Genomic DNA, 12349 nt, shown 5'->3' with positions numbered 1-12349 from the left:
GACGAAAGATACAAATGTCACAGCCCTCCTGTAACCTGTAACCCAGGGATGGCAGTGGCCATGGAAAGAATCCTAAAGCAACAAAATAGTGCCAAGCCACATGCTCCTTCAGCCTTCACCTCTGCTTATTTTTTTCCCCTTTCTGAGCTATTTAATCTTTTTCTCTTTTCTTCCTGTCTTCCTACTACCAACAGTACCCCCACCTGTCTGGAACACCTGTTTGGTATTCAACTGATGGGGTAAGTTTATTAATGTAGTTTCTGTTTTTTACCCATTATGCAGTAAGATGCATTATATCGCATCACCACCTAAAATTACAACTTCTGCTCTTCAGAAACAATAACTTTGGCATGAAGTCAACAAAGAATTTAAAATAAATATATAAGTAAAAAACATCATAACAGCCAAATATCCATCTGAAACAATAATTCACTACATTTCAAAATTAACAATTTAAGATTCATGTTCTATTTAAAATATGAACATTAAATGATAAACTTAGCTAATTAAAAGATATTATAAATATAAATATTATAGGTTATGGTTTCAATTAACATTATGAACATATAAAGCTTTATTCAACACACAGATTAAGATACATGAATGTCCACTAACTTCTCTGGAAATAATTTTTGCAGTTGGTACATCACAAACATCGGACAATGCAACAAAATCACCAAATGAAGACATCCTATCAGCCCCTGTAAATAAAATTAAAATGAGGTATTTATCACAAAGTATCCTGATACAGAAAAAGTAATAAAATTCTCCACTGTCATATAAAATTCATTTCTCTAAAGCTAATCTTACTGTTTACGTAAGATTTTAACAGATCAATAAGTCATTTAACTGAAGTAACCAGTAAGAAAGTATTCTTTAATTTTACCCTCTAGAGTGACACTCAGAAAACTTTTTCTGTGAAGGACCAATTTATATATACTATATTCACAAAAACAGGGTGGCAGGCTGGATTCAGCTGAAGATGCTGACCACTGCTGTAGATGATAAACTATGGTAATAGTTTCTCAAGAACTTTCAGAAATATTAAAGGAATATTCATGGGTTATTAAATTCAACAAGTAAATGTCTCTGATAAAACGTGACTCTAACCAAATGTAGTAAAGTTAGAAGAGCCACAAATCATGCCTGTAATCCCAGCTCTCTGGGAGGCTGAGGCAGGTGAATCACTTGAGGTCAGGAGCTCAAGACCAGCCTGGTCAACATGGTGAAACCATGTCTCCACTAAAAATACAAAAAAATTAGCCAGGTGTGGTGGCATGCACCTGTAATCCCAGCTACTCAGGATGCTGAGGCAGGAGAATCGCTTGAACCCAGGAGGTGGAGGTTGCAGTGAGCTGAGATGGCGCCACTGCACTCCAGCCTGGGCAACAGAGCAAGAAGCTGCCTCAAAAAAAAAAAAAAAAAAAACGAATAGCTTTTTGTAATTTCAATTTTGGTCACATATTAAACAATAACAAATGCATTCAATAGCCTAAATTAGCAAAATTACATTGACCAAATTCCAATTGTGTTTCCATTTATTACACTAAAATACTAACAAATACTTTTTTTTTTTTTTTGAGACGGAGTATCGCTCTGTCACCCAGGCTGGAGTGCACTGGCGCTATCTTGGCTCACTGCAAGTTCCGCCTGCCGGGTTCACACCATTCTCCTGCCTCAGCTTCCTGAGTAGCTGGGACTACAGGTACCCCCCCACCACGCCCAGCTAATTTTTTGTATTTTTAGTAGAGACGGGGTTTCACAGTGTTAGCCAGGATGGTCTTGATCTCCTGACCTCGTGATCTGCCCGCCTCAGCCTCCCGAAGTCCTGGTACTACAGGCGTGAGACACTGCGCCCGGCCTAAAATACTAACATATACTCTTATAAAGAAATGTATTTTGAGGTACTCACAGAATCAATCTCAAATATTAATAAAACAAATTAAATAGGAAATCCTATAATGAAACAAACGGTATTTTACTTTAATCAAACTATATTACATAGAATAACTGTATATTTACATACAGATAGAAGTCCTTAATTTCATCTATATATTATACAGAATATCTATATATTTTTTCTTTATTCTATCCTCTTTATTCTATTTAGGATAAAATAATGCTTTTTCTTTCTCCCCCAAATCAAAAAGCCCTATGAGTCTGACCTCTTGCTCTTGCATATGCCGCTGAGATGGGTGTGAGGGTTTTATAGAGATCATAAACCATGCAGACTTTGGCCTCATCTTCACTGAGTGGAATTCCAACAGCAGCACCTGGTTAGAAAATAGTAAAATCATAAACAAAGAAAGCTAAAGTTACTACCTGTCAACTCCTAAATCAAGACAGTTTTCTTAACACCCAGTCTACGCAGCACATTTTCTAGTGCCTGTGCTAAATTAAACAGAAATCTATTTAGCCAGATAATTAAACACTAAAAATATGGTTGTGGGAGAAGTGTGAGGGAAATCTCCTCTCTGCCCTCCGAAACCACAGAGCCACTGAAGCCTGACAGTACCCAGTGTGTAGGTGAAGCTCGTTTACTTCATTACTGACTCACTCTTTCTCTCTGTTCTGCTTGATATCACTTATCATTTATTTCTTCCCCACTCACATCACTTTAACATCCAATAAACATCTGAGAACAAATCATGTGCTGGAGGACTGTCAGCAAGATGTGGTGTACAGACAACTCAGTTGTGGAATTCATGATTTAAACACAGAAGCAAAGTATCTAATACAACGACTATAAGAAGTTTCGGATAAAGAGTCCAAAGAAGAACTTCTTTATGTTTACTCCGTTACATTTTCAAAGATGTGGGACAAGACTTAGTCTATTGCATTAGGACATTTCACTTTTATTTTCTAAACTTTTATGGTTCCACCCCACAAACAAATTCCTGCCTCATTTTCCTGACAATATTACACAATTCTGTGTGTGTGTGTGTATCAGATTTTATATTATTACATTGATACTGTTATCAACAGATGACTTTCAGATTTCATAGCATGTCTATATTCACATTAGAACTTGTTAATATTCAAAAAAATTTAAGAAGAAATGCCTTTCAAACAATTCTGGAGCTTTCCAGAGCACAGAGCTTTACCTGCTGGGCTGACATGTTTGAAAGAGGCAGCGGCTGGAATACCTAAAGCCTCCTTGAGTTCCTTCACCAGCTGCCAGGCATTCAAAGCATCACACAAGTTTATAAATCCAGGGGCTCCATTTAGAACTAAATGTAAAAATATACATGCACATTACTAAGCAGGATCAGTAAGGTCAGATGTATGCACACTTCTCAAAAAAATAACATGACTAAACAAATGTTTTAAGTAAAATTAAGAGCCAAACAGATACACACAAACATAAAATCTTGATGATAAAGAACAAAGCAACTGAGCCTGAGCCCATCTTTAAAAAAAAAATGTACCACACACAAACACACACACACACACACACACACGACTGGAGGACCAGAACCAGCCAGTCTAGAAATAAATCCACAATAGAGATTTAGGGATGGGAGAAACTATGACAAGACTAGTGATCAGTCAGGAATTCATGTAAATACAGAACTAAGATTAAACAATTGAGGTAATCACAGAGACAGTACAAAATTAAAGTTATAAACCCTATCAACTTAAGAAATTATATTACAAGCTAAAGCAACAGCTGTGGGTGGAAGAAGAGAAGAAATAATGTGGTTTTTTTTTTCTTCTTTGATGGCAAACTCAACAGACTCTGCCTAAAGCAGAACTGTAGTTAAAAGGAGACTGCAACTTCAGAGTTTTCCATTACCTAGTTTCTTAACATTGGCAGATTTTTTTAGGAGCTAGTATCTCTTGTGAATAAACATAAGAAGTTCAGCACACAGAAAGAAATGGTGGGCCAGCACTAATTAAAAACAAAAATGAGCCGGGTACAATGGCTCACCCCCATAACCCCAGCACTTTGGGAGGCCGAGGTGGGTGGATCACAAGGTCAGGAGTTCGAGATCAGCCTGGTCAACATGGTGAAACCCCCGTCTCTACTAAAAACACAAAAATTAGCTGGGTGTGGTGGCGGGCGCATGTAATCCCAGCTACTAGGGAGGCTGAAGCAGAAGAATCGCTTGAACCTGGAAGGTGGAGGTTGTAGTGAGCCAAAACCGCGCCACTGCACTCCAGCCTGGCCAACAAGAGCGAGACTCCGTCTCAAAAAAAAAAAAAGAACCCAAAAAACAAAAATGTGTAATTTCATGTCCTTCATGGGTTAAGATAGTTTTTAAAGACCTTGCCAAATATTTACTGAGTGCCTACTACGATGTTAAGCACTGTTCTAGGTATTCAGGATACATCAGTGAAAAAAACCGTCCCTGCAACCCTCTTAAAAAAAGTCACTGTCCTTATGGAGCTTACTGGGGAGGCAAATAAAAAATAGGCAATAAATAGTATACAATAAAAGAAAACATTAGGTATTTATCAAAATGAGTTGAAAACTTACACACAAATGATTATAGCAATTTTGTTCATAAACTACCAAAAACTGTCCTTGAAGTTTTGATGCCCTTCAATATGTCCATGGATAAACTGTGTATATTCATACACAGTGAAATATTATTCAGCATTAAGAAATAAGCTACCAATCCACAAAAAGATGTGGAAGAAACTTAATGCATGTTGTTAACTGAAAGTGCCTAAAAGGGCTCCATGCTGTATGATCCCAACTATCTGACATTCTGGAAATGGGTACAGAGTCAGTAAAAATAGCTGGGCATGGTGGTGCATGCCTGTAATCCCAGCTACTTGAGAGGCCAAGGCGGAAGGATTGCTTGAGTCCCAGGATATCAAAACCAGCTCAGACAACATAGCAAGACTCCATTCCAAAAAAAAAAAAAAAGAAAAGAGAAAAAGATAACAGTGGTTGCAAAGGGTTGGGGAGAAGGGAAAGGAGGGATGAGGCGGAGGAGCACAAGGGAGTTTTAGGGCATTGAAACTATTCTGCATGATACTGTAATGGGGGATACATGCCACTGTGCATTTTTCCAAATACACAGAATGTACAACACAAAGAATGAATGTTAAACTATGAACCTTGGTTAATAATGAATCAAAATCGGTTCATCAGTTGTAACAAATACACCACACTAATGCATGATGTTAATAAGAGAAACTGTGGGGAAGCGGGGTATATGGAAATTCCCTATAATCACCGTGTATTTTTTCTGTAAACCTGTAACTACTCTAAAAAAATAAAGCCTGTTTTAAAAAGAACTTGAAAAAATAATTCCCCCAACCAAAAATCAAGTCAAATAAAATCACTGTCCTCATGAAATCTATGGGAGAGGCACAGAAGAAAACAAACTAGGCAATAAATAGTAAACAATAGAAGTAAAATATCCCCTAAGGCATACAACAGGCATAATAAAACAAAACACCATATGTACAACTCCCCCATCTCCCTCCCACTCCTCATAGATGGTCTAGGCTAAGGTTGATAAGTGGGAGAAAACTTTTGGTTTCTGAAACATCTCATAGTTAAGAGTATCTGGATGGGTGCGGTGGCTCATGCCTGTAATCCCAACACTTTGGGAGGCCAAGGTGGGTGGATCACCTGAGGTTGGGAGTTTGAGACTGGTCTCGCCAATATGGTGAAACCCTGTATCTACTAAAAATACAAAAATTAGCTGGGCGTGGTGGTACATGCCTGTAATCCCAACTACTCAGGAGGCTGAGGCAGGAGAACCACTTGAACCTGGGAGGCGGAGGTTGTGGTGAGCCGAGATCATGCTACTGCACTCCAGCCTGGGCGACAGAGCAAGACTCTGCCTCAAAAAAAAAAGAGTATCTGGTTCCCCTTCAAATATCAAATTTTCAAAGACATTAATAACTGAAATAGAAAGTGCCAGAGAAATGTTGAAAGTTGCTTAATCTAGTAAACAGCCGAAATAAATAGGAATTTTCTTGTTTCCAATCATAAGCAAACCAGTCATTAAAATCTCAGACACATACACACACTCACACAACCCCATCTTTGTTCTTGCTTCAATTTTGTTTTAGATCAATCGCAACCATACACTTTGTAATAACATCACTGCCAAATACTCAAACCACATGAAAAGGCAAAGTGCCTTTTCTATTGTGGAAATAAGCCCATGTTGGGGAGAAATCCTGGGAATCTCGCACAAGAAACGCTTATTTACGTGTCCAGGGCCACCTCTGCCATGTTTACCACAAATAATACTTTAAACTTCAAAAGAAACGCACACACAGTCTAAGGAACAATGAAGGCTTTTATATAGTCCAATGAAAATGCTTTGGAAAATGAAAAGTGTAAGAACTGACAGTACATGGGGATTTTTTTGTCTCAGAATCTTAATGGAGAATATAAACTATAAGCCAGAAATAGGTCAGATATAACAGCAGACAAATCAGTTTCAAGAAGTCCTACAAGGAAAAATTTGTGCAAAATGTCAGGTTGCTAATTATTCATTCAGTAAACATTTAGGGAATGTGCCAAGCAGTCTTCTAAGCCCTGGGGATTCAGCGACAAACAAAAACAGATGCAGCTTCTGCTCTCAAAAGCTGACATCCTGGCTGGGCGCTGTGGCTCACGCCTGTAATCCCAGCACTTTGGGAGGCCGAGGCAGGCAGATCACCTGAGGTCAGGAGTTCAAAACCAGCCTGGCCAACGTGGTGAAACCCTATCTCTACTAAAAATACAAAATTAGCCAGGTGTGGTGGCAGGCACCTGTATTCCCAGCTACTTGAGAGGCCGAGGCAGGAGTATCACTTGAACCCGGGAGGTGGAGTTTGCAGTGAGCCAAGATCGCACCACTGCACTCCAGCCTGGGCAAAAAGAGTGAAACTCCATCTCAAAAAAAAAAAAAAAAAAGGAAGCTGCCATCCTAATGGGGGAAGACAACTTGAACAGATTGAATAGAAACACATGCAGCAAAACAGCGTGGTGGGATGAAAGCATGATGGGCTGCTTACTTTGGTCTAAGCGGTCAGGGAAGGCTTCTCTGAGGAGGTGAGGCCTGAATAACAAGAAACCAGGATGGTGAAGGGCAGAGGGAAGAATTCTGGGTGAAGGGGACAAGGAGCCAGAGGCGCTGGAGTGGAAGGAGCTAGGCCCACTTGGAGGCACAGGGCGGAGGGGCTAGCAGCAGGGGCAGGGAGAGCTGCTGAAGGGGCAGATAGGAGGCAGGCAGGCAGCACAGGGTTTGTGGGGCAGGGCAAGGTGCTTAAGAAAAGCCAAGGAATGGCTTTAAGTAGGGTCTGACATCATCCGATTTCCATTTTTAAAAGATTACTGTGCTGTGAAGCCCAGAAAGGCCGAGAGAAAACAAATTACTTAGATTACTTCAGCCTAGAGGACTTCACAGGGTGTCTGTGGGGATTTGGGAAGTGTTAGTGTCAAAGTGTATCTGAGATCTGAGGCCAGGTGTGGTGGCTCACGCCTGTAATCCCAGCACTCTGGGAGGCTGAGACGGGCAGATAACTTGAGGTCAGGAGTTTGAGACCAGCCTGGCCAACATGGTGAAACCCCATCTCTACTAATAACAGAAAAACTAGCCAGGCATGGTGGTGCGCACCTGTAATCCCAGCTACTCAGGAGGCTGAGGCAGGAGAATCGCTTGAACCAGAGATTGCGCCACTGCACTCCAGCCTGGGTGATAGAGCGAGACTCCGTTGTCTTAATTAAAAAAAAAAAAAAAAATCTATCTGAGGCAGAACAATAGAACGCGGCAAACATGAAGAAACTTTCAGATTCTCCTCCCACCTGGCACGCTGCTCCCCTCCCCATCGCTCTCTCAGCTGATGACAGCAAAAGGAAGCCCAGGCTGCACCCCCTCACCAAATGCTGACTGCCCCAGGCAGGAAGGAGGCTGCCCTTGCTCTCAGCCAAGGCCAGCTGCCCCGGCAGTGCTTGGGATTCCAAGGCCTCCATGCCTGGGACTCTCACCTCTGTCCCTGCCCCTACTCTCCCTTGTACCAGAGCAGGACAGGCTCTCACAGCCTACCTTTGGAACAGAACAGGACACACATTTAAAAACCCTCTCTAAACTCTACAAACCCAGGGGAAGTCCTACTTTCTTGTTCCAAGAAACCTCTTTATCATTGTTAGTTCTTAACATCACATTTCTGCTTTGGCCTACTTCAATTGGGCTTCTAGATCCAATATTCCAAGGCAACGGCTTCTTACAACATTTGCAAAACAAACAGTCCCTTTTCTGTTCTCAAATGCGTTCTAAAAGGTTGGAATTTCACAACTTTTCTTCTGCTGGTTCCTCCACAGTACACCTACCAAGCCTTTACCCCAAGGCTTTCTTGACCCTCTTCTCTATAAAATCCAGGCCATCCCATCCTGTCTCATGTCTTCAAAAAGATCTACGTGGCAGAGACATTCCAATCTCCATCTCCCCCATGACATCTTTTCAGAACTCCAGACTACTCAACTTCTGTGCTCTTCAGTCCAAATGGCATCTCAAACCAGATGGTTATCAGATGGCTACAAGAGGCATTATGGAATGTATCATCTTCTGAATGTGAACCACATCAGATGCAATACAGAGAAACACACACTCTCCAGGCACAGCAAACCACGCCACAGAACGCTCGGGCTTTACCTGTGATGGGAAGCTTGGGCTGCAGTGTGTACAGCTGGGCAGGGGTCTGATGAGGGTTCATTCCATACCTCAAGGGCATCTGAGATACGCCTTTGCTGTACTGTTTCCTGAAATAATCTGAAATTGCTTCATCATACTGTGCCGTATGAGTGAATGCCTACAAAAAGCGTAAGTTTTGTGAGACACTAGCAGCACTTTCCAAAGTGGGGACAAGATGGTTTTCTACGTCCACAGCAAACAACATCTCCTCACTATTCAGTGCTATGTGGTGGCTGCACAACACGATGACACCATGAATGACAGCAAAGCACTGAATGGCCCAACAAATTACCCCTTTCCAATTCTTTTTCAATCTTTTTTTTTTTTTTGAGACAAAGTCTCACTCTGCTGCCCAGGCTAGAGTGCAGTGGTGTGATCTCGGCTCACTGCAACTTCCACCTCCTGGGTTCAAGCGATTCTCCTGCCTCAATCTCCCGAGTAGCTGGGATTACAGGCGTACCACACCGCACCACACTCGGCTAATTTTTGTATTTTCAGTAGAGACAGGGTTTCACCACATTGGCCAGGCTGGTCTCAAACTCCTGACCTCAGGTGATCCGCCCGCCTCGGCCTCCCAAAGTGCTAGGATTACGGGCATGAGCCACCGTGCCCGGCTCTCTTTCAATCTTTTTGACAGAACACCTCTGTAATAGCTGGTTTCTCCATTTTTAACAAAAGGATAGCAGCTCCAAGCAAAGCTTTGGTAGGTAATGCAATCTACCAAGAATTGAATACTGCTTGGTCTGGCAAACACTGCACTCCATGGATGTAACTTACAATATCATGAAAGTGCATCCCACCTTCAAGGCTAACTGGCGTCTAGTCTCCAAGGAGGTGTCCTTACTCTCGGAGCTCTGCATCTCCGTGGACACCACCACATAGTCCTCTGGTTCACACACCACTGTCACTCGAGCGTGGTTTTTGGCTGCAGCTCTCAGTAAGGTTACTCCACCTTTGAAGAACAAAAGACGTATTGATTTTTGTATGTCCCTATCAGCTTATGAACCGCTTTTAAATAAAGTCATTGTGCATGTACTTCCATTAATTCCTGACTTAAAAATCAGGAAAATAAGCTGGGCGCAGTGGCTCATGCCTGGAATCTCAGCATTGTGGGAGGCTGAGGTAGGTGGATCACCTGAGGTCAGGAGTTCGAGACCACTCTTGCCAACATGGCGAAATTCCATCTCTATAAAAAATACAAGAAAAATTAGCCAGGCGTGGTGGTGTGCACCTATAATCCCAGCTACTCAGGAGGCTGAGGCAAGAGAATCACTTGAGCCCAGGAGGCAGAGGTTGCAGTCAGCCAAAACTGTGCCACTGTACTCTAGCCTGGGTGACACAGCAAGACTTCGTCTCAAAAAAATAAAAATAAAATAAATAAATAAATAAATCAGGAAAATAACCCAGATGCATCTCTGCATACAAAAAAAGCTTAGAAAATATAAATGAAAAAAAGAAAATATAAATGAATTATAGTAATCCCAAAACACAATCCAGAAGTAGCTATTTTCTATTTCCTCAGTAATAAAATTCAAAATGAAATCTCACTAAAATTTAAATAATCCTCTCCTCTCAGTCTTCTAAAATGGTTTTTCTGACTTACCAATGTCAATTTGCTCCACAGCCTCCTCAACAGTTACGCCTGCAGAAGCCACTGTCTTCACAAAGGGATAGAGATTGCAGGCAACAACTCTGTAAAACAAAGACGAATCTGGCTGTCATTAAAAAGTCCACTCATGTGGTTTACAGCTATCTAGGAAAAAAACAAGTCAGTACTATTAACGTAAACAAAAGCCATAGAGAACTAACATATAAACTGCGAGCCTGACATTTTAGAATTCCAACGAGTGTGTTAAAAAGTCAGAGTGTCCTGCTGGGGTCGAGCAGAGGTAATTTAGTCAGCAGGTACTCCCCGGATCTGAATACACAGTACTCCCTCCACGTCACACTGCAACGCTGCTGCTTGCATAACCTTAGCTACCCAGAACCACCAAGCCATGAAAAATTTATAGAACATTTTAATAGAAGTATAAAGTACAAGATTACAGATAACATTCTCATTTTGGAATGTGATCACTATTATCCAGAACATTAGAATTTAGATTCTTTTTCCAGTGGATTGGCACAATGATGAAAAATATCAGAGCATTCTAAGGGTGAAACATTTGTTTTGCCTTCAGAGAGGTCATAAAAATGATGGTAACAGGAATGTCAAAAGAATAATTTAAAATACAGAAGTAATCTAAAATTAACAATCAGTGAAGTACAGTTCCACTCCTAGGCCTGTAGTGCGAGGAGCTCTACGGGCAGGCTCCAAACAAGCCTAACTGCTGAAAACTAATTAAAAAAAAAACAAAAACAAAAACAGAAGAACAGAATTGGAGGGGAAACATTTTGCAGCTCATCTTTATTAAGTCTACTGCCCTCCTACTAAAACCAGACAAATGTCACAAGAAAACTAGAGACCAGTATCTCTTAGGTATCTTCACACAAAAACTCTCAACAAAACACTAATAAACTGAATCCAGAAAAATGCGAAAACCACCTGATCATCTCAATAGATGTACAAAAAGGATCTGACACAATTCAACAGCTACTCATATAGAAACACTCAGCAAATTAAAAATAGAAGGGAACTTACTGAACATGACAAAGTGTAAGAAAAACCCACAGCTAACATCATACTTGATGGTGCAAGACTAAAATACTTGTCTACTAAACTCAGAAACAAGACAAGAGGCCAGGCGCAGTGGCTTACGCCTATAATCCCAGCACTTTGGGAGGCTGAGCCAGGCAGATCACCTGAGGTCAGAAGTTCGAGACCAGCCTGACCAACATGGAGAAACCCCATCTCTACTAAAAATACAAAATTAGCCGGGCAAGGTGGCACACGCCTGTAACCCCAGGCTGAAGCAGGAAAATCACTTGAACCCGGGAGGCGGAGGTCACAGTGAGCCAAGATCACGCAACTGCACTCCGGCTTGGGCAACAAGAGCAAAACGCCATCTTAAAAAAAAGAAACAAAACAATAATGTCCATTCTTATCACTTCTACTGAACGCCGTACTAGAAGTTCTAGCCAGAGCAATCAGCAAAGAAAAGAAAATAAAAGGCATCAGGACTGGAAAAAAAGCAGTGAAGTTATATCTATTTGCAGATGATACCACCTAGTATACAGAAAATCCCAAATTCACAAAAATAACCTTTTAGCACTAATAAATGAGTTCAGCAAAGCCGCAGGATATATGATCAATATATAAAAATCAATTGTATTAAAATATACATTAGCAGTGAATGAGAAAAAAATTAAGAAAACAATTCTACTTCACAAGACAATGTTAAAGAAATTAAAGACACCCCATGTTCACAGACTGGAAGATTTAATATTCTTAGGATGGTAACATTTCCCAAATTGATCTACAGATTCAACACAATACCTATGAAAATTCCAACTGCGTTGTTTTGCAGAAATGGACAAGCTGATTCTAAAAATCATGTGGAAATGCAAGGGCCTCTGAAGAGTCAAAGCCATCTTGAATAAGAAAAACGAAGTTGGGGCCGGGTGCAGTGGCTCACGCCTGTAATCCTAGCACTTTGGGAGGCCGAGGCGGGCGGATCACGAGGTCAGGAAATCGAGACCATCCTGGCGAACACGGTGAAACCCCGTCTCTACTAAAAATACAAAAAAATTAGCTGCACATG

The 12349-nt window shown here is 41.1% G+C and overlaps 1 protein-coding gene across 2 annotated transcripts in view; it reads right to left on the bottom strand.

The window, feature by feature from the left end:
- Nucleotides 1-12349, bottom strand: part of ATIC (5-aminoimidazole-4-carboxamide ribonucleotide formyltransferase/IMP cyclohydrolase) — a 36705-nt gene that overhangs the window by 13127 nt on the left and 11229 nt on the right. For both annotated transcript variants that reach the window (XM_019021853.4, XM_063695429.1), the window contains exons 5-10: nucleotides 10252-10340; nucleotides 9449-9600; nucleotides 8610-8766; nucleotides 3105-3230; nucleotides 2166-2273; nucleotides 616-701 (exon numbers count right to left, since the gene is read on the bottom strand). In XM_019021853.4, the coding sequence (XP_018877398.2) occupies nucleotides 616-701; nucleotides 2166-2273; nucleotides 3105-3230; nucleotides 8610-8766; nucleotides 9449-9600; nucleotides 10252-10340 (718 nt within the window). The remainder of the gene's footprint in view (nucleotides 1-615; nucleotides 702-2165; nucleotides 2274-3104; nucleotides 3231-8609; nucleotides 8767-9448; nucleotides 9601-10251; nucleotides 10341-12349) is intronic.

Source organism: Gorilla gorilla, chromosome 11, assembly GCF_029281585.2.
Source record: "Gorilla gorilla gorilla isolate KB3781 chromosome 11, NHGRI_mGorGor1-v2.1_pri, whole genome shotgun sequence".
NCBI lineage: Eukaryota > Metazoa > Chordata > Mammalia > Primates > Hominidae > Gorilla > Gorilla gorilla.
Note: the sequence above shows the minus strand (reverse complement) of the source record. Positions and strands in the feature narration are given on the sequence as shown.